The sequence below is a fragment of the Callionymus lyra genome, chromosome 2 (genome assembly GCF_982586985.1).
Source record: "Callionymus lyra chromosome 2, fCalLyr1.hap1.1, whole genome shotgun sequence".
NCBI lineage: Eukaryota > Metazoa > Chordata > Actinopteri > Syngnathiformes > Callionymidae > Callionymus > Callionymus lyra.
Window position 1 is genome coordinate 2,161,941 of NC_141819.1, and position 22,707 is coordinate 2,184,647.

Here is a 22,707-nt window from a genome sequence, read left to right on the forward strand (position 1 = left end):
ATGATTGCACATAGCCTATTGAACCAAGACCTAACACAGTGTACATTATTTAATGATTAAATGAATATGGCAATATTTTGTTATGGCTCTGTCAGTAACTTCAAAGGAAAACATTTTCAACAGCCAAACAGCGAAAAATTAAATTGTTTTTAAAAACAAAATGTGTTTCTTAATATCAAGATAAATGCATAAATAAAAGTGCATGCATTATAAACTGAAAATGTATTATTGTGCTGCTCTATGATCTACCGATCACTGCTTTCAAATAGTAAAATAAAAAAAAAAAATCAAATCAGTTGTATTCTTTCTCATGGCTCTTATCTGCAATTTTCCCTGAGTCCATTCAACTGAAAAATAAATATGAATAAAATACAAAAATGTATGGCACACAGACAAAACAATACTTCCTTCAAAGAAAAATCACGTCTTGTAGAAACAAATGTAAACATGTAACTGAATTAAAAAACTGAAAATACGTTACTGCTCTGTGATGCTCACTTGTCTGAGGCTGAGCCTGATACTTGGAGGTGTCTCATCTTTTGTACAAGTTCATCAATGTTCGGGGTTAGGCTCTGAGCTGAGGAAATCCTCAGGATTGAGTGAAGGTGATTATCAGTAAGACGACTCCTCTGTGATGTTTTGTTTAGCTTCATCAAAGAGAACAGTTGTTCACACAGGTATGTGCTGCCAAACATGGAGAGCGTCCGAGCGGCTTGGATGCGCAACTGGGGCATTGTGTCGGGGATAGAACGTGAAAACTCGGCAGCACCCACTCTCTCATATTTTCCCTTCAGTGTGTCATTGCACTGTATCTCAATCGACTCCATTTGTAGATTTGGTGGTGCGCTTTCTACATCAACTGCAAAAGGATTGCTGAGCAGTTCAAACCTGCTTTTTTGGGCTTCAAAGTCAGCAAATCGGCGTCGGAAGTCGGCGGCAAGTATGCTGAGTTTATCGGCAAACTGTGCACACGGGAACACGGCGGTAGAGAGCTTCTCTTTCATGGTCTGGCAGCTGGAAAAGTGGCTTAAGTTTTCTTTCCGCATCTGCGTCTCCCACAGACTCAGCTTGGTTTTAAAGGCCTTCACTGTACTGTACATATCAGAGATGACACGTCCCCGTCCCTGCAGCTGCAGATTCATCACATTCAGATGGCTCGTGATGTCGCAGAGAAATGCCATTTCACACAGGAAAGTTTCATCTCGGAGCTCTGTTGTGTCTTTCCCCTTGCTTTCCATGAACAGACAGATCTCCTCACGCAGCTCAAAACATCTTTGAAGCACCTTTCCCCGGCTTAGCCATCGCACCTCTGTGTGATACGGCAAGTCACCATACTCTGTATCTAACTCCTGCTGTATCTAGCAGCATGACAGCAAAGGATAGGGCTAAACTGGACAGCCTTATTAAGAAGGCCGGTTACGTCCTAGGGCGCCCCCTGGATCCTGTGGAGGAAGTGACTGGAGGGAGGATGCGGAGCAAGCTGGGCTCCATGAGGAGGAACTTGTCTCACCCTCTCCAGCACACACTGAGGGCATTGAGGAGCTCCATCAGTGATAGGATGCTCCATCCCAGGTGTGTGAGGGAGAGGTACTGCAGTACCTCCTGCTGCCATCAGACTCCACAACAAGAACACACCAAGATAACTATATAACTGCACCTCTTGTTATTTATGTAAATATGATTTTGTATATATTATATAGCGCAGATTTATCTTTTATTCTATTTAGATTTTCTTTCTCGTTTTTATTTCTGGGTGTTTTTATTTCTCTTGCTGTTGTTAAACCGAATTTCCCCTCGCGGGACTAATAAAGGTTTTCTGATTCTGATTCTGATTCTCCAGAAATGCCTTGAACTGGCGGTGATTTAAACCTTTGGCTCTGATGAAGTTAACTGCTCGCGTTATGGTGCTCATTACATGCTCCATTTTCAAGGCTTTGCCACACAACGACTCCTGGTGTATGATGCAGTGATACGCTGTTAGCTCATCTGTGACGTTTTCCTCCCGCATCCTTGCCACCAAACCACTCCTGTGCCCACACATTGCGGGTGCTCCGTCTGTGGTTAATCCCACGAGTTTTTCCCAAGGCAGCCCCATCTCATTTACACATCTGGATACCTCTTCATACAGATCTTGTCCTGTAGTTGTGCCATGCATAGGACGTAATGCCAAAAACTCTTCTGTTATGCTCAGACTGGAGTCTACTCCACGGACAAAAATTGACAACTGGGCAATGTCTGATGTGTCCGTGCTCTCATCCACAGCAAGAGAATATGTGATGAAATCTTTTCCCTTTCTCACAAGCTGTTCTTTTATGTTGGTGGAAAGCTGGTCTACGCGCTCAGCAACGGTATTTCTGCTCAGGCTCACGTTTGCGAATAGTTGTCTTTTGTCTGGGCACACTGCGTCACAAACTTCAAGCATACAGTTTTTGATAAACTCTCCTTCTGCAAAGGGCCGGGCTGATGTTGCGACCTCTTTTGCCACAATAAAGCTAGCCTTGACAGCAGCCTAGCAGCCTCACTTTGTGATTTAGCATATGTGAACATAGCCTGTCTGGACTTAAGGCCTCGTTTTAATTCTTCCACCTTCTGTAGCTTTTGTTCATATTCCATATTCTTGTCTTTGTCTGTGTGTTTCTTAGACGTTTGATAGTGCCTTCTTAAATTGAATTCTTTCATTACAGCCACACTTTCTCCACACAGAAGACACACAGGTTTGCCTTTTACCTCCGTAAACATGTACTCTGCCTCCCACCTGTCCTGAAACCCCCTGTTCTCAGCGTCCACCTTCCGTTTAGACATTTTTGAGGAGGGGGGTATCAGAAAGTTGACCTCTGCTCTGACTACTGATGAATAATGAAGCCGCTTGTGCGCGCTGCAGTGACTTCGCGGGCTACCGTTGCATTGTGGGAAATGTAGTGTTGGTGCGTGCAAAACACCAGCGGACGGCTGTGGCCTGCGGGCCGGTTGTAATAGTAATTAAATATCATCCAGGGGGCCATAAATAATCAATTAGCGGGCCAGATCTGGCCCGCGGGCCTTGACTTTGACATATGTGCTCTACATCGAGTCCAACCTATCCAAAGTCAAACGGCTTGGCAGAAAGCTCTGTAAAGACAGTAAAAACAATGATGAAGAAAGCAGAGAACAGAGAGGACTTTCAGACAAGTTTACTGATTTACCGGAGTACACCTCTACAGAATGGACTGTCACCAGCCCAAATGCTGATGGGTAGACGCATTCGCTCCAACCTACCAGTAAATGAGGACCTGCTGACGCCGAAAAATTCACACAAAGTCAGAAACGCAAGGGAGGAACAAAAAGTGAAACAAAAACAGCTGTATGACAGAACTGCTAAACACCTGGCTATGCTGAAGCGAGGAGACGTAGTGCGACTCAGAGACATCTCTACAGGTGCATGGAGACAAAAAGGACGGGTGGAGGAGGAAGTTGCCCCACGCTCCTACAGGATCCAGACAGAGAGTGGATTTTCGCTGAGAAGGAACCGCACGGATCTTTAACTACAGCTGACTGAAAAGGACACTACAGCTCAGGAAATGGTTCATCAGGACACGGCGGAATCTACAGAGTCAACTAACAGTGGGACTGACCACACCGACTGTAATCTGACAGCAGCGTCTGCGTCGCCAGCTGTTGAAAGACTGTCCAGACCTGTAAGACATGTTCAGCCCCTAAGAGGCTGATCGAGAGTTGCTAAGGACTCTTGTTTACAAGTTGCTAGACGAAAAAGCAACATGGACGTTTAAGTTCAAAGAAATGTTAATGTAAAAAAAAAAAGAAAAAATGTTGACATGATTCTAGGTGTGTTATGATGCTTAGAAAGTTTGCACTTTATTATTTTTCTATTGCAGAAAAAGTGGTTAAATAGAAAAGTTGTTTACAAGTAAAGTTACGATAAAGATTGAAAATAATGATAAATACCAAGGTAAGAAAAAAGCATGGCTTTGTTTTAAGAGGTATATATCATTTATTTTATAGGGGGAAAGATGTGATGTTATGAGTATAATAACATGTGAACTCCATTACCCAGCATGCCACAGCAGTGAGGCGCATGCGTGGAAGCCCCGCCTGTTGGTCTGTTCAAGGTAGCAAGAGAATGGTTCCATGTTAGTAAAGAATCAAGTTTATATTAACAAACCAGATATCACGCCTCGTCTGCTCATTGAAGCTTGACCGAAGACAACACACCGAGTGCCTGTTTGTTTTTGTTCCTATTCATTCCTATTACGGATCGTTTTGGATTTATTAAAGACTTTCTTCTGAACTTCTCCTCCGTGGATATATTGACTTCCGCATCTGGGTCTCCTGCCCTGATCGGATCGTGACATAAGCGCCTGACTTTTTATAAACCAGTGGAGCCTGAAGAGTGAATTCAACGCTCGGAAGATGAGCATGTAAGTTGTTTTATTACTATTATTATTATTACTATAGACTTTTATACTATTGCAGCGATATTATTGCTTTCGCTAGGAACCTTTTTGCATGTTTCCGTAGGACCGTTACTTGTGTGACACCAGTGAAAACAGTTTAACACGCTTTAAAAGTTTGTTTCTCCAGTTAATGTTACACGTTTGGATCTGAATGTGTTCGTGAAGAAGTGAGTTTCATAAAGTAGCAGTTTGTGTTTGTAGAATGTTATCTTTGTTTTATCTAGACGAGTGTTTGTTTATGTTTGTTTCATGTTTAGACGAGTGTTTGTTTATGTTTGTTTCATATTTAGACGAGTGTTTGTTTACGTTTGTTTCATATTTAGACGAGTGTTTGTTTACGTTTGTTTAATATTTAGACCAGTGTTTGTTTACGTTTGTTTAATATTTAGACGAGTGTTTGTTTATGTTTGTTTCATGTTTAGACGAGTGTTTGTTTACGTTTGTTTCATATTTAGACGAGTGTTTGTTTACGTTTGTTTAATATTTAGACGAGTGTTTGTTTACGTTTGTTTCATGTTTAGACGAGTGTTTGTTTACGTTTGTTTCATATTTAGACGAGTGTTTGTTTACGTTTGTTTCATATTTAGACGAGTGTTTGTTTACGTTTGTTTCATATTTAGACGAGTGTTTGTTTACGTTTGTTTCATGTTTAGACGAGTGTTTGTTTACGTTTGTTTCATATTTAGACGAGTGTTTGTTTACGTTTGTTTCATATTTAGACGAGTGTTTGTTTACGTTTGTTTCATATTTAGACGAGTGTTTGTTTACGTTTGTTTCATATTTAGACGAGTGTTTGTTTACGTTTGTTTCATATTTAGACGAGTGTTTGTTTACGTTTGTTTCATATTTAGACGAGTGTTTGTTTACGTTTGTTTCATATTTAGACGAGTGTTTGTTTATGTTTGTTTCATATTTAGACGAGTGTTTGTTTACGTTTGTTTCATATTTAGACGAGTGTTTGTTTATGTTTGTTTCATATTTAGACGAGTGTTTGTTTATGTTTGTTTCATATTTAGACGAGTGTTTGTTTACGTTTGTTTCATATTTAGACGAGTGTTTGTTTACGTTTGTTTCATATTTAGACGAGTGTTTGTTTACGTTTGTTTCATATTTAGACGAGTGTTTGTTTACGTTTGTTTCATATTTAGACGAGTGTTTGTTTACGTTTGTTTAATATTTAGACGAGTGTTTGTTTATGTTTGTTTCATATTTAGACGAGTGTTTGTTTACGTTTGTTTCATATTTAGACGAGTGTTTGTTTATGTTTGTTTCATATTTAGACGAGTGTTTGTTTACGTTTGTTTAATATTTAGACGAGTGTTTGTTTATGTTTGTTTCATATTTAGACGAGTGTTTGTTTACGTTTGTTTCATATTTAGACGAGTGTTTGTTTACGTTTGTTTAATATTTAGACGAGTGTTTGTTTACGTTTGTTTCATATTTAGACGAGTGTTTGTTTACGTTTGTTTAATATTTAGACGAGTGTTTGTGTACGTTTGTTTAATATTTAGACGAGTGTTTGTTTATGTTTGTTTAATATTTAGACGAGTGTTTGTTTACGTTTGTTTCATATTTAGACGAGTGTTTGTTTACGTTTGTTTCATATTTAGACGAGTGTTTGTTTACGTTTGTTTCATATTTAGACGAGTGTTTGTTTACGTTTGTTTCATATTTAGACAAGTGTTTGTTTACGTTTGTTTAATATTTAGACGAGTGTTTGTTTACGTTTGTTTCATATTTAGACGAGTGTTTGTTTACGTTTGTTTCATATTTAGACAAGTGTTTGTTTACGTTTGTTTCATATTTAGACCAGTGTTTGTTTACGTTTGTTTAATATTTAGACGAGTGTTTGTTTACGTTTGTTTCATATTTAGACGAGTGTTTGTTTACGTTTGTTTCATATTTAGACAAGTGTTTGTTTACGTTTGTTTCATATTTAGACCAGTGTTTGTTTACGTTTGTTTAATATTTAGACGAGTGTTTGTTTACGTTTGTTTAATATTTAGACGAGTGTTTGTTTACGTTTGTTTAATATTTAGACAAGTGTTTGTTTACGTTTGTTTCATATTTAGACCAGTGTTTGTTTACGTTTGTTTCATATTTAGACGAGTGTTTGTTTACGTTTGTTTCATATTTAGACGAGTGTTTGTTTACGTTTGTTTAATATTTAGACGAGTGTTTGTTTACGTTTGTTTAATATTTAGACGAGTGTTTGTTTACGTTTGTTTAATATTTAGACGAGTGTTTGTTTACGTTTGTTTAATATTTAGACGAGTGTTTGTTTACGTTTGTTTAATATTTAGACGAGTGTTTGTTTACGTTTGTTTAATATTTAGACGAGTGTTTGTTTACGTTTGTTTAATATTTAGACGAGTGTTTGTTTACGTTTGTTTAATATTTAGACGAGTGTTTGTTTACGTTTGTTTCATATTTAGACGAGTGTTTGTTTACGTTTGTTTCATATTTAGACGAGTGTTTGTTTATGTTTGTTTAATATTTAGACGAGTGTTTGTTTACGTTTGTTTCATATTTAGACGAGTGTTTGTTTACGTTTGTTTAATATTTAGACGAGTGTTTGTTTACGTTTGTTTCATATTTAGACGAGTGTTTGTTTACGTTTGTTTAATATTTAGACGAGTGTTTGTTTACGTTTGTTTCATATTTAGACCAGTGTTTGTTTACGTTTGTTTAATATTTAGACGAGTGTTTGTTTACGTTTGTTTAATATTTAGACGAGTGTTTGTTTACGTTTGTTTAATATTTAGACGAGTGTTTGTTTACGTTTGTTTAATATTTAGACGAGTGTTTGTTTACGTTTGTTTCATATTTAGACAAGTGTTTGTTTACGTTTGTTTCATATTTAGACCAGTGTTTGTTTACGTTTGTTTAATATTTAGACGAGTGTTTGTTTACGTTTGTTTCATATTTAGACGAGTGTTTGTTTACGTTTGTTTAATATTTAGACGAGTGTTTGTTTACGTTTGTTTAATATTTAGACGAGTGTTTGTTTACGTTTGTTTAATATTTAGACGAGTGTTTGTTTACGTTTGTTTAATATTTAGACGAGTGTTTGTTTACGTTTGTTTAATATTTAGACGAGTGTTTGTTTACGTTTGTTTAATATTTAGACGAGTGTTTGTTTACGTTTGTTTCATATTTAGACGAGTGTTTGTTTACGTTTGTTTCATATTTAGACGAGTGTTTGTTTACGTTTGTTTAATATTTAGACGAGTGTTTGTTTACGTTTGTTTAATATTTAGACGAGTGTTTGTTTACGTTTGTTTAATATTTAGACGAGTGTTTGTTTATGTTTGTTTAATATTTAGACGAGTGTTTGTTTACGTTTGTTTCATATTTAGACGAGTGTTTGTTTATGTTTGTTTCATATTTAGACGAGTGTTTGTTTACGTTTGTTTCATATTTAGACGAGTGTTTGTTTACGTTTGTTTCATATTTAGACAAGTGTTTGTTTACGTTTGTTTAATATTTAGACGAGTGTTTGTTTACGTTTGTTTCATATTTAGACGAGTGTTTGTTTACGTTTGTTTAATATTTAGACTTGTGTTTGTTTACGTTTGTTTAATATTTAGACGAGTGTTTGTTTACGTTTGTTTCATATTTAGACGAGTGTTTGTTTATGTTTGTTTAATATTTAGACGAGTGTTTGTTTACGTTTGTTTCATATTTAGACGAGTGTTTGTTTACGTTTGTTTCATATTTAGACGAGTGTTTGTTTACGTTTGTTTAATATTTAGACGAGTGTTTGTTTATGTTTGTTTCATATTTAGACGAGTGTTTGTTTATGTTTGTTTAATATTTAGACTTGTGTTTGTTTACGTTTGTTTAATATTTAGACGAGTGTTTGTTTACGTTTGTTTAATATTTAGACGAGTGTTTGTTTATGTTTGTTTCATATCTAGACGAGTGTTTGTTTACGTTTGTTTCATATTTAGACGAGTGTTTGTTTACGTTTGTTTCATATTTAGACGAGTGTTTGTTTACGTTTGTTTAATATTTAGACGAGTGTTTGTTTACGTTTGTTTAATATTTAGACTTGTGTTTGTTTACGTTTGTTTAATATTTAGACGAGTGTTTGTTTACGTTTGTTTCATATTTAGACGAGTGTTTGTTTACGTTTGTTTAATATTTAGACGAGTGTTTGTTTACGTTTGTTTCATATTTAGACGAGTGTTTGTTTACGTTTGTTTCATATTTAGACGAGTGTTTGTTTACGTTTGTTTAATATTTAGACGAGTGTTTGTTTATGTTTGTTTCATATTTAGACGAGTGTTTGTTTATGTTTGTTTAATATTTAGACTTGTGTTTGTTTACGTTTGTTTAATATTTAGACGAGTGTTTGTTTACGTTTGTTTAATATTTAGACGAGTGTTTGTTTATGTTTGTTTAATATTTAGACGAGTGTTTGTTTATGTTTGTTTCATATTTAGACGAGTGTTTGTTTACGTTTGTTTAATATTTAGACGAGTGTTTGTTTACGTTTGTTTAATATTTAGACGAGTGTTTGTTTACGTTTGTTTAATATTTAGACGAGTGTTTGTTTACGTTTGTTTAATATTTAGACGAGTGTTTGTTTACGTTTGTTTAATATTTAGACGAGTGTTTGTTTACGTTTGTTTAATATTTAGACGAGTGTTTGTTTATGTTTGTTTCATATTTAGACGAGTGTTTGTTTATGTTTGTTTAATATTTAGACTTGTGTTTGTTTACGTTTGTTTAATATTTAGACGAGTGTTTGTTTACGTTTGTTTAATATTTAGACGAGTGTTTGTTTACGTTTGTTTAATATTTAGACGAGTGTTTGTTTATGTTTGTTTCATATTTAGACGAGTGTTTGTTTACGTTTGTTTAATATTTAGACGAGTGTTTGTTTACGTTTGTTTAATATTTAGACGAGTGTTTGTTTACGTTTGTTTCATATTTAGACGAGTGTTTGTTTACGTTTGTTTAATATTTAGACGAGTGTTTGTTTACGTTTGTTTCATATTTAGACGAGTGTTTGTTTATGTTTGTTTAATATTTAGACGAGTGTTTGTTTACGTTTGTTTAATATTTAGACGAGTGTTTGTTTATGTTTGTTTAATATTTAGACGAGTGTTTGTTTACGTTTGTTTAATATTTAGACGAGTGTTTGTTTACGTTTGTTTAATATTTAGACGAGTGTTTGTTTATGTTTGTTTAATATTTAGACGAGTGTTTGTTTATGTTTGTTTAATATTTAGACGAGTGTTTGTTTACGTTTGTTTAATATTTAGACGAGTGTTTGTTTATGTTTGTTTCATATTTAGACAAGTGTTTGTTTACGTTTGTTTCATATTTAACCAGTGTTTGTTTACGTTTGTTTCATATTTAGACGAGTGTTTGTTTACGTTTGTTTAATATTTAGACGAGTGTTTGTTTACGTTTGTTTAATATTTAGACTTGTGTTTGTTTACGTTTGTTTAATATTTAGACGAGTGTTTGTTTACGTTTGTTTCATATTTAGACGAGTGTTTGTTTATGTTTGTTTAATATTTAGACGAGTGTTTGTTTACGTTTGTTTCATATTTAGACGAGTGTTTGTTTACGTTTGTTTCATATTTAGACGAGTGTTTGTTTACGTTTGTTTAATATTTAGACGAGTGTTTGTTTACGTTTGTTTCATATTTAGACGAGTGTTTGTTTACGTTTGTTTAATATTTAGACTTGTGTTTGTTTACGTTTGTTTAATATTTAGACGAGTGTTTGTTTACGTTTGTTTAATATTTAGACGAGTGTTTGTTTACGTTTGTTTAATATTTAGACGAGTGTTTGTTTACGTTTGTTTCATATTTAGACGAATGTTTGTTTACGTTTGTTTAATATTTAGACAAGTGTTTGTTTACGTTTGTTTACTATTTAGACGAGTGTTTGTTTACGTTTGTTTCATATTTAGACGAGTGTTTGTTTACGTTTGTTTCATATTTAGACGAGTGTTTGTTTACGTTTGTTTCATATTTAGACGAGTGTTTGTTTACGTTTGTTTCATATTTAGACGAGTGTTTGTTTACGTTTGTTTCATATTTAGACGAGTGTTTGTTTACGTTTGTTTAATATTTAGACGAGTGTTTGTTTACGTTTGTTTCATATTTAGACGAGTGTTTGTTTACGTTTGTTTCATATTTAGACGAGTGTTTGTTTACGTTTGTTTCATATTTAGACGAGTGTTTGTTTACGTTTGTTTCATATTTAGACGAGTGTTTGTTTACGTTTGTTTAATATTTAGACGAGTGTTTGTTTACGTTTGTTTAATATTTAGACGAGTGTTTGTTTACGTTTGTTTAATATTTAGACGAGTGTTTGTTTACGTTTGTTTCATATTTAGACGAGTGTTTGTTTACGTTTGTTTCATATTTAGACGAGTGTTTGTTTACGTTTGTTACATATTTAGACGAGTGTTTGTTTACGTTTGTTTCATATTTAGACGAGTGTTTGTTTACGTTTGTTTAATATTTAGACGAGTGTTTGTTTACGTTTGTTTCATATTTAGACGAGTGTTTGTTTACGTTTGTTTCATATTTAGACGAGTGTTTGTTTACGTTTGTTTCATATTTAGACGAGTGTTTGTTTATGTTTGTTTAATATTTAGACTTGTGTTTGTTTACGTTTGTTTAATATTTAGACGAGTGTTTGTTTACGTTTGTTTAATATTTAGACGAGTGTTTGTTTATGTTTGTTTAATATTTAGACGAGTGTTTGTTTATGTTTGTTTCATATTTAGACGAGTGTTTGTTTACGTTTGTTTAATATTTAGACGAGTGTTTGTTTACGTTTGTTTAATATTTAGACGAGTGTTTGTTTACGTTTGTTTAATATTTAGACGAGTGTTTGTTTACGTTTGTTTAATATTTAGACGAGTGTTTGTTTACGTTTGTTTAATATTTAGACGAGTGTTTGTTTACGTTTGTTTAATATTTAGACGAGTGTTTGTTTATGTTTGTTTCATATTTAGACGAGTGTTTGTTTATGTTTGTTTAATATTTAGACTTGTGTTTGTTTACGTTTGTTTAATATTTAGACGAGTGTTTGTTTACGTTTGTTTAATATTTAGACGAGTGTTTGTTTACGTTTGTTTAATATTTAGACGAGTGTTTGTTTATGTTTGTTTCATATTTAGACGAGTGTTTGTTTACGTTTGTTTAATATTTAGACGAGTGTTTGTTTACGTTTGTTTAATATTTAGACGAGTGTTTGTTTACGTTTGTTTCATATTTAGACGAGTGTTTGTTTACGTTTGTTTAATATTTAGACGAGTGTTTGTTTACGTTTGTTTCATATTTAGACGAGTGTTTGTTTATGTTTGTTTAATATTTAGACGAGTGTTTGTTTACGTTTGTTTAATATTTAGACGAGTGTTTGTTTATGTTTGTTTAATATTTAGACGAGTGTTTGTTTACGTTTGTTTAATATTTAGACGAGTGTTTGTTTACGTTTGTTTAATATTTAGACGAGTGTTTGTTTATGTTTGTTTAATATTTAGACGAGTGTTTGTTTATGTTTGTTTAATATTTAGACGAGTGTTTGTTTACGTTTGTTTAATATTTAGACGAGTGTTTGTTTATGTTTGTTTCATATTTAGACAAGTGTTTGTTTACGTTTGTTTCATATTTAACCAGTGTTTGTTTACGTTTGTTTCATATTTAGACGAGTGTTTGTTTACGTTTGTTTAATATTTAGACGAGTGTTTGTTTACGTTTGTTTAATATTTAGACTTGTGTTTGTTTACGTTTGTTTAATATTTAGACGAGTGTTTGTTTACGTTTGTTTCATATTTAGACGAGTGTTTGTTTATGTTTGTTTAATATTTAGACGAGTGTTTGTTTACGTTTGTTTCATATTTAGACGAGTGTTTGTTTACGTTTGTTTCATATTTAGACGAGTGTTTGTTTACGTTTGTTTAATATTTAGACGAGTGTTTGTTTACGTTTGTTTCATATTTAGACGAGTGTTTGTTTACGTTTGTTTAATATTTAGACTTGTGTTTGTTTACGTTTGTTTAATATTTAGACGAGTGTTTGTTTACGTTTGTTTAATATTTAGACGAGTGTTTGTTTACGTTTGTTTAATATTTAGACGAGTGTTTGTTTACGTTTGTTTCATATTTAGACGAATGTTTGTTTACGTTTGTTTAATATTTAGACAAGTGTTTGTTTACGTTTGTTTACTATTTAGACGAGTGTTTGTTTACGTTTGTTTCATATTTAGACGAGTGTTTGTTTACGTTTGTTTCATATTTAGACGAGTGTTTGTTTACGTTTGTTTCATATTTAGACGAGTGTTTGTTTACGTTTGTTTCATATTTAGACGAGTGTTTGTTTACGTTTGTTTCATATTTAGACGAGTGTTTGTTTACGTTTGTTTAATATTTAGACGAGTGTTTGTTTACGTTTGTTTCATATTTAGACGAGTGTTTGTTTACGTTTGTTTCATATTTAGACGAGTGTTTGTTTACGTTTGTTTCATATTTAGACGAGTGTTTGTTTACGTTTGTTTCATATTTAGACGAGTGTTTGTTTACGTTTGTTTAATATTTAGACGAGTGTTTGTTTACGTTTGTTTAATATTTAGACGAGTGTTTGTTTACGTTTGTTTAATATTTAGACGAGTGTTTGTTTACGTTTGTTTCATATTTAGACGAGTGTTTGTTTACGTTTGTTTCATATTTAGACGAGTGTTTGTTTACGTTTGTTACATATTTAGACGAGTGTTTGTTTACGTTTGTTTCATATTTAGACGAGTGTTTGTTTACGTTTGTTTAATATTTAGACGAGTGTTTGTTTACGTTTGTTTCATATTTAGACGAGTGTTTGTTTACGTTTGTTTCATATTTAGACGAGTGTTTGTTTACGTTTGTTTCATATTTAGACGAGTGTTTGTTTACGTTTGTTTCATATTTAGACGAGTGTTTGTTTACGTTTGTTTCATATTTAGACGAGTGTTTGTTTACGTTTGTTTCATATTTAGACGAGTGTTTGTTTACGTTTGTTTAATATTTAGACGAGTGTTTGTTTACGTTTGTTTCATATTTAGACGAGTGTTTGTTTACGTTTGTTTAATATTTAGACTTGTGTTTGTTTACGTTTGTTTAATATTTAGACGAGTGTTTGTTTACGTTTGTTTAATATTTAGACTTGTGTTTGTTTACGTTTGTTTAATATTTAGACGAGTGTTTGTTTACGTTTGTTTAATATTTAGACGAGTGTTTGTTTACGTTTGTTTCATATTTAGACGAATGTTTGTTTACGTTTGTTTAATATTTAGACGAGTGTTTGTTTACGTTTGTTTAATATTTAGACGAGTGTTTGTTTACGTTTGTTTCATATTTAGACGAGTGTTTGTTTACGTTTGTTTCATATTTAGACGAGTGTTTGTTTACGTTTGTTTAATATTTAGACGAGTGTTTGTTTACGTTTGTTTCATATTTAGACGAGTGTTTGTTTACGTTTGTTTAATATTTAGACGAGTGTTTGTTTACGTTTGTTTCATAATTAGACGAGTGTTTGTTTACGTTTGTTTAATATTTAGACGAGTGTTTGTTTACGTTTGTTTCATATTTAGACGAGTGTTTGTTTACGTTTGTTTAATATTTAGACGAGTGTTTGTTTATGTTTGTTTCATATTTAGACGAGTGTTTGTTTACGTTTGTTTAATATTTAGACGAGTGTTTGTTTACGTTTGTTTCATATTTAGACGAGTGTTTGTTTACGTTTGTTTAATATTTAGACGAGTGTTTGTTTACGTTTGTTTAATATTTAGACGAGTGTTTGTTTACGTTTGTTTCATATTTAGACGAGTGTTTGTTTACGTTTGTTTAATATTTAGACGAGTGTTTGTTTATGTTTGTTTCATATTTAGACCAGTGTTTGTTTACGTTTGTTTCATATTTAGACGAGTGTTTGTTTACGTTTGTTTCATATTTAGACGAGTGTTTGTTTACGTTTGTTTAATATTTAGTCGAGTGTTTGTTTACGTTTGTTTCATATTTAGACGAGTGTTTGTTTACGTTTGTTTCATATTTAGACGAGTGTTTGTTTACGTTTGTTTAATATTTAGTCGAGTGTTTGTTTACGTTTGTTTCATATTTAGACGAGTGTTTGTTTACGTTTGTTTAATATTTAGACGAGTGTTTGTTTACGTTTGTTTCATATTTAGACGAGTGTTTGTTTACGTTTGTTTCATATTTAGACGAGTGTTTGTTTACGTTTGTTTCATATTTAGACGAGTGTTTGTTTACGTTTGTTTAATATTTAGACGAGTGTTTGTTTACGTTTGTTTCATATTTAGACGAGTGTTTGTTTACGTTTGTTTCATATTTAGACGAGTGTTTGTTTACGTTTGTTTCATATTTAGACGAGTGTTTGTTTACGTTTGTTTCATATTTAGACGAGTGTTTGTTTACGTTTGTTTCATATTTAGACGAGTGTTTGTTTACGTTTGTTTCATATTTAGACGAGTGTTTGTTTACGTTTGTTTCATATTTAGACGAGTGTTTGTTTACGTTTGTTTAATATTTAGACGAGTGTTTGTTTACGTTTGTTTCATATTTAGACGAGTGTTTGTTTACGTTTGTTTCATATTTAGACGAGTGTTTGTTTACGTTTGTTTCATATTTAGACGAGTGTTTGTTTACGTTTGTTTCATATTTAGACGAGTGTTTGTTTACGTTTGTTTAATATTTAGACGAGTGTTTGTTTACGTTTGTTTCATATTTAGACGAGTGTTTGTTTACGTTTGTTTAATATTTAGACGAGTGTTTGTTTACGTTTGTTTAATATTTAGACGAGTGTTTGTTTACGTTTGTTTCATATTTAGACGAGTGTTTGTTTACGTTTGTTTAATATTTAGACGAGTGTTTGTTCACGTTTGTTTCATATTTAGACGAGTGTTTGTTCACGTTTGTTTCATATTTAGACGAGTGTTTGTTTACGTTTGTTTAATATTTAGACGAGTGTTTGTTTACGTTTGTTTAATATTTAGACGAGTGTTTGTTTACGTTTGTTTAATATTTAGACGAGTGTTTGTTTACGTTTGTTTAATATTTAGACGAGTGTTTGTTTACGTTTGTTTCATATTTAGACGAGTGTTTGTTTACGTTTGTTTCATATTTAGACGAGTGTTTGTTTACGTTTGTTTCATATTTAGACGAGTGTTTGTTTACGTTTGTTTAATATTTAGACGAGTGTTTGTTTACGTTTGTTTAATATTTAGACGAGTGTTTGTTTACGTTTGTTTCATATTTAGACGAGTGTTTGTTTACGTTTGTTTCATATTTAGACGAGTGTTTGTTTACGTTTGTTTCATATTTAGACGAGTGTTTGTTTACGTTTGTTTCATATTTAGACGAGTGTTTGTTTACGTTTGTTTAATGTTTAGACGAGTGTTTGTTTACGTTTGTTTCATATTTAGACGAGTGTTTGTTTACGTTTGTTTCATATTTAGACGAGTGTTTGTTTACGTTTGTTTCATATTTAGACGAGTGTTTGTTTACGTTTGTTTCATATTTAGACGAGTGTTTGTTTACGTTTGTTTAATATTTAGACGAGTGTTTGTTTACGTTTGTTTCATATTTAGACGAGTGTTTGTTTACGTTTGTTTAATATTTAGACGAGTGTTTGTTTACGTTTGTTTAATATTTAGACGAGTGTTTGTTTACGTTTGTTTCATATTTAGACGAGTGTTTGTTTACGTTTGTTTCATATTTAGACGAGTGTTTGTTTACGTTTGTTTCATATTTAGACGAGTGTTTGTTTACGTTTGTTTAATATTTAGACGAGTGTTTGTTTACGTTTGTTTCATATTTAGACCAGTGTTTGTTTACGTTTGTTTCATATTTAGACGAGTGTTTGTTTACGTTTGTTTCATATTTAGACCAGTGTTTGTTTACGTTTGTTTCATATTTAGACGAGTGTTTGTTTACGTTTGTTTAATATTTAGACGAGTGTTTGTTTACGTTTGTTTCATATTTAGACGAGTGTTTGTTTACGTTTGTTTCATATTTAGACGAGTGTTTGTTTACGTTTGTTTCATATTTAGACGAGTGTTTGTTTACGTTTGTTTAATATTTAGAGGAGTGTTTGTTTACGTTTGTTTCATATTTAGACGAGTGTTTGTTTACGTTTGTTTCATATTTAGACGAGTGTTTGTTTACGTTTGTTTCATATTTAGACGAGTGTTTGTTTACGTTTGTTTCATATTTAGACGAGTGTTTGTTTACGTTTGTTTAATATTTAGACGAGTGTTTGTTTACGTTTGTTTCATATTTAGACCAGTGTTTGTTTACGTTTGTTTCATATTTAGACGAGTGTTTGTTTACGTTTGTTTCATATTTAGACCAGTGTTTGTTTACGTTTGTTTCATATTTAGACGAGTGTTTGTTTACGTTTGTTTCATATTTAGACGAGTGTTTGTTTACGTTTGTTTAATATTTAGACGAGTGTTTGTTTACGTTTGTTTAATATTTAGACGAGTGTTTGTTTACGTTTGTTTCATATTTAGACGAGTGTTTGTTTACGTTTGTTTCATATTTAGACGAGTGTTTGTTTACGTTTGTTTCATATTTAGACGAGTGTTTGTTTACGTTTGTTTAATATTTAGACGAGTGTTTGTTTACGTTTGTTTCATATTTAGACCAGTGTTTGTTTACGTTTGTTTCATATTTAGACGAGTGTTTGTTTACGTTTGTTTCATATTTAGACCAGTGTTTGTTTACGTTTGTTTCATATTTAGACGAGTGTTTGTTTACGTTTGTTTCATATTTAGACGAGTGTTTGTTTACGTTTGTTTAATATTTAGACGAGTGTTTGTTTACGTTTGTTTCATATTTAGACGAGTGTTTGTTTACGTTTGTTTCATATTTAGACGAGTGTTTGTTTACGTTTGTTTCATATTTAGACGAGTGTTTGTTTACGTTTGTTTAATATTTAGACGAGTGTTTGTTTACGTTTGTTTCATATTTAGACGAGTGTTTGTTTACGTTTGTTTCATATTTAGACGAGTGTTTGTTTACGTTTGTTTCATATTTAGACGAGTGTTTGTTTACGTTTGTTTCATATTTAGACGAGTGTTTGTTTACGTTTGTTTAATATTTAGACGAGTGTTTGTTTACGTTTGTTTCATATTTAGACCAGTGTTTGTTTACGTTTGTTTCATATTTAGACGAGTGTTTGTTTACGTTTGTTTCATATTTAGACCAGTGTTTGTTTACGTTTGTTTCATATTTAGACGAGTGTTTGTTTACGTTTGTTTCATATTTAGACGAGTGTTTGTTTACGTTTGTTTAATATTTAGACGAGTGTTTGTTTACGTTTGTTTCATATTTAGACGAGTGTTTGTTTACGTTTGTTTCATATTTAGACGAGTGTTTGTTTACGTTTGTTTAATATTTAGACGAGTGTTTGTTTACGCTTGTTTAATATTTAGACGAGTGTTTGTTTACGTTCGCTTCGGTGCATTAAGTCGAAGATATTTCCAAATGTATCTTTATTTCAACATCCATGTTTGTCTCTGACGTGTTTCTGATGTTTAACGTCGTCTCTCGTCCCTCGCAGTCTCATCATTTATCATGAATCTAAAATAGCATCAATAATTTTAAGTCCTAGTTTGCAAATACAGCATTAAAACGTGACTTTAACACGGAAAACTAACTTCTCATCCTTTTTTCTTTTTTTTTTCAGATTGATGTCATTCGAAAAGAAAGAAACCAAATCATTCATTAACTAAAGGTTGACAAATGTAGAAAGTTTCGATCAGTCCTATTTCTCCTCAGGTGAGACACATGGTAAATATTAATACTTCAGTTACTCCTCACAGTAGATGATATTAGGATCTGTTCATGTGCATCAACAGATCGTGGCAGAGACTTGTGACTGAGACTATAAAAGAGTTCACCTGTGAAGGAGTGTTTCAGTCGCAGAGACATGGAGACTAGAGTTGATCTGTTGTCTTGTTCCATCTGTCTGGATCTACTGAAGGATCCAGTCACTCTTCACTGTGGACACAACTACTGTAAGATCTGTGTTGAAGGTCACTGGCAGGAGAAGAACATCTACGAGTGTCCTCAGTGCAGACGGAGCTTCAGCGAGAGACCTGTCCTCCAGAAGAACACTGTGTTAGCAGAGTTAGTGGAGGAGCTGAAGAAGACTGGAGCAGCTGAGGACCTCTGCTCTGCTGGACCTGAAGATGTGACCTGTGACGCCTGCACTGGGAGGAAGATGAAAGCCCTCAAGTCCTGTCTGATGTGTCTGGTCTCCTACTGTGACCTTCACCTCCAGACTCATCGAGAAGCTCCGGCCTTCAGGAGACACAAGCTGGTCCAGCCGTCCAAGCATCTCCAGGAGATGATCTGCTCTGAACACGAGGAGGAGAAGAAGATGTTCTGTCGTTCTGATCAGCAGGTCATCTGTCATCTCTGTGCTGTGGACCAACACAAAGATCATGACATCGTCTCGACCACAGCAGAGAGGAGGGAGAGAGACAAAGACCTGGATCAGAGTCAAGGAAGGATCCAGCAGAAGATCCAGAAGAGAGAGAAGGAAGTGAAGCTGCTCCAGCAGGAGAAGAAGAACATCAGAGTCTCTGCTGAGGAAGCAGTGAAGGACAGTCAGGAGACCCTCGTCCAGATGATCCAGATGATCCAGAGAAGAATGCCTGACGTGGAGCAGAAGATCAGATCTCTGCAGGAGACTGAAGACGCTCGAGTCCGAGGACTTCAGGAGCAGCTGGAGCAGGAGATCTCTGAGCTGAAGAAGAAAGAGGCTGAGCTGCAGCAGCTGTCACTCACCGACAGTCACACCATCTTCCTGCAGAACCTGACCTCACTCTCAGAGGTCAGTGAAGACACGACCTCACTCTCAGAGGTCAGTGAAGACACGACCTCCTCCACGACCCTTGAGCAAACTCACCGTCGCTTCCAGGAAGTAACAGCAGCCGTGTCAGCCTGCAGAGACCAAGTCCAGGACCTTCTGAGAGACATGTGGACCGACATCTCCATGATGTTCCTTCCAGAGACCAGAGAGCAGTTCCTCACACACTCACAGGACATCACTCTGGATCCAAACACTGCAAACTCATGGTTGATGTTGTCTGAAGGAAACAAGAAAGTGACAAACATGGGAGAAGATCAGCCTCGTCCTGATCATCCAGACAGATTCAAAAATTATTGTTATCAGGTCTTGAGTCAAGAGTCTCTGACTGGACGTTGTTACTGGGAGGTGAAGACAACAGAAGGAGATGTTGATGTATCAGTTTCATACAAGAACATCAGCAGATCAGGAAGAGAAAGTATATTTGGATGGAATGACAAATCTTGGAGATTATATTGTCACGACTCTGGTTGTTCATTTATACACAACAACATCACAACTGAAGTCTCCAGAGTCAGAGCCTCCACAGTGGGGGTGAACCTGGATCACTCTGCAGGTCTTCTGTCCTTCTACAGCGTCTCTGAGACCATGACTCTCCTCCACAGAGTCCAGACCAGCTTCTCTCAACCTCTTCATGCTGGAGTCAGGGTTTGGTCCTCGTGTGAGTTTGTGAAGCTGAAGTAGACGCCAGTGAGATTGTGAGTCTCCAGGAGTGACATCATCACATGAAGCTTCAATGTTTGGATGAACGTCTCTGAGAACGTTTGTCGTTTGTGCCGCAGTGAAGACACAGTGACGTCATGTGACTGGATTAGAACCTCTGTGATTGGATTGTTCCTGATGATGACGAGTCTTCTTTAAATCTTCTTTAATAAACACCTTCATGATCCGGTGATGATGGCAGCAGTCGTTACTCAAGTACTCCACAGTACTACAAGTATATCCTGGTTACTACAGTATCTCATTGGATGTTATTGAATAATGAATTGATGAATTGATGTACATTTGTTTGATTCAATATTACAGTCTGAAAGGAATTGGATTTTGTGAAAAAAAGATTTTCTCCAAAGAAGTCAAGATGAAAGTTCAACACAAACTATATCTTGTATCAGAGAAACCAGATCCTTGGATTCAGTGTTATGTTGAGTTATGCTGTATTTTAAAAATGTACATATAGAAACATTGATTTTTATTCACTCAAATCTCCTCTTAAAACACACTTTTATTCTCTTTTAACACAGCGTGAGACTCTGAGCTGTTTTTAGTGCTTTTGACTTGTTTTATTGGATATTGTTTTATTTTTGTGTTTTAACTGCTTTCTTAGTACTTTCATGTCATTGTACAACACTTTGTATCGACTGTTGTTTTTAAAGTGTTTTATCAATAAACTTGATTGATTGATTATTTGTTCTAATTGAAATGTTGATCTAAATCAATGAATTATCTTTTTGAATCATTTATTCTAAATATATCAATATATAGATTATATATATATTTGACACATTGAGTTCAATATTCTAATTCCAATAATTCAAAAACACATTTTCTAAATGCAATATTCTTTGGTTTATTCAATATAACATCGACATCTTTATATGTACTTTCTTACACCTTCGTTCTAAGATCACAATCAAAACTACTTTTATTGTTGTAAACACAAGCGTGGATATTATGTGGTGACAACACAAAAGTAAGTAAGTAAGTAAGTAAGTAAGTAATATTTATTTATATAGCGCTTTTCGAGACCAGGGTCACAAAGCGCTTTAACAATCAAAACAATACTCAAAAAAAAAAAAAAAAAAAAGTACATACTTTAAAGATCAAGATAATACTGAGAACAACACAGGAGTTCGAGAAATTCGAGGAAAAGCCTGAACAAATAGAAACGTCTTAAGATGTTTCTTAAAGGAGTCAGTAGATCCATCAAGTGCAAAGAGAGAGAAGATTGTTCCAAAGCTTAGGAGCAACAGCCTGAAAAGATTTCTCTCCTCTGGTCCTGAGTCGTGTGCGTGGAACCATAAGTAGATTCTGATCCACAGACCTCAGAGCCCGAGCTGGGGTGTAAGGCTGGATCAGATCAGTGATGTAAGGAGGAGCCTGACCATGAATAGATCTGAAAGTAAGAACCAGAATTTTAAAGTTGATCCTGAAAGAAACTGGAAGCCAGTGAAGAGTTTTAAGGATCGGAGAAATGTGAGTTCTCCTACTTGAGCGGGTCAGAATTCTCGCTGCAGAGTTCTGAATCAACTGCAGACGAGACACATCCTTCTTGTTAAGACATGAAAACAAACTGTTACAATAGTCCAGACGAGAAGAAACAAACGCATGGATTATAAGATCCAGATCATGTTCCGACAACATTTTCCTAAGTTTAGAGATTTTTCTCAGTTGAAGGAAACAGTTTCCGGTCAGTTTTCTGCAGTGTTGAACAAGAGACATGTCTTTATCAAATACAACACCCAGGTTTCTCAGGCTCAGTTTGACAGACTGACCTAAGTCACCCAAGTACTGACTCAACCCTGGAATCTTATCATCAGGAGCAATCACCAGAGTTTCAGTTTTGTCCACATTTAGCTGTAAAGTGTTTTCACTCATTGTTTGATTTCTAGCAAACAATTGACTAAGCTGTTCAGCCTTTGGGGCTCAGTTGGGTCAAAAGAGCAGTAGAGCTGGATGTCATCAGCAAAAATGTGATAAGAAACATCTGGAAATCTCTGAATGATTTTACCGAGGGGAATCAAGTACAGCAAAAACAATAAAGGACCCAGAACAGAACCTTGAGGGACTCCACACAACAGATCTGCCGATTCAGACCTCATTTGATTGGCAGATACACTAAAACTGCGCCCAGAAAGGTAAGATGAGAACCATTCTAACACAGACCCAGACAGTCCCACTTCATCCCTTAGTCTTCTCAGCAGGATCTGGTGATCAACTGTGTCAAAGGCTGAGGACAGATCCAAGAGAACCAAAACATCATGATGTCACTGGACACCTTCAATAAAGCTGTCTCCGTAGAGTGATGTTTACGGAAGCCAGGCTGAAACCTCTCATGGATGTCGCTCTGATCCAGGAACAAAGACAGCTGCTCAGACACCACCTTCTCCAAGATCTTGGACAAGAAAGGGAGCTTAGAAATAGGCCTGAAATTACTGAGGTCAGTTGGGTCTAAGCCTGGTTTTTTGAGCAGAGGCTCCACAATGGCATGTTTAAATGCATTGGGAAAAACCCCTGTGGAAAGGGAGAGGTTCACCATATTGGTAACCCAGGGGCCAATTACATCAAATACTTTGATAAAAAGCCTACAAGGAAGGACGTCATCTGAGCAAGAGGATGGTTTCATCTTGTTCACTAGTGCT

The 22,707-nt window shown here is 34.3% G+C and overlaps 1 protein-coding gene and 1 pseudogene across 2 annotated transcripts; one reads left to right on the forward strand and one right to left on the reverse strand.

The window, feature by feature from the left end:
- Positions 1-494: 494 nt before the first annotated feature.
- Positions 495-2,802, reverse strand: LOC148085060 (general transcription factor II-I repeat domain-containing protein 2-like; annotated as a pseudogene).
- Positions 2,803-4,092: 1,290 nt separating this feature from the next.
- LOC148085061 (tripartite motif-containing protein 16-like) lies at positions 4,093-20,698 on the forward strand. Of its 2 annotated transcripts, none has more exons than XM_087783208.1 (3): positions 4,093-4,415; positions 18,161-18,252; positions 18,333-20,698. In XM_087783208.1, the coding sequence occupies exon 3, from the start codon at positions 18,404-18,406 to the stop codon at positions 20,030-20,032; it is 1,629 nt and encodes a 542-aa protein (XP_087639334.1). In that variant the 5' UTR covers positions 4,093-4,415; positions 18,161-18,252; positions 18,333-18,403; the 3' UTR covers positions 20,033-20,698. The 2 variants fall into 2 exon arrangements, with proteins under 2 accessions (XP_087639334.1, XP_087639335.1); XM_087783209.1 differs by lacking the exon at positions 4,093-4,415 and adding an exon at positions 4,532-4,618.
- Positions 20,699-22,707: the final 2,009 nt, after the last annotated feature.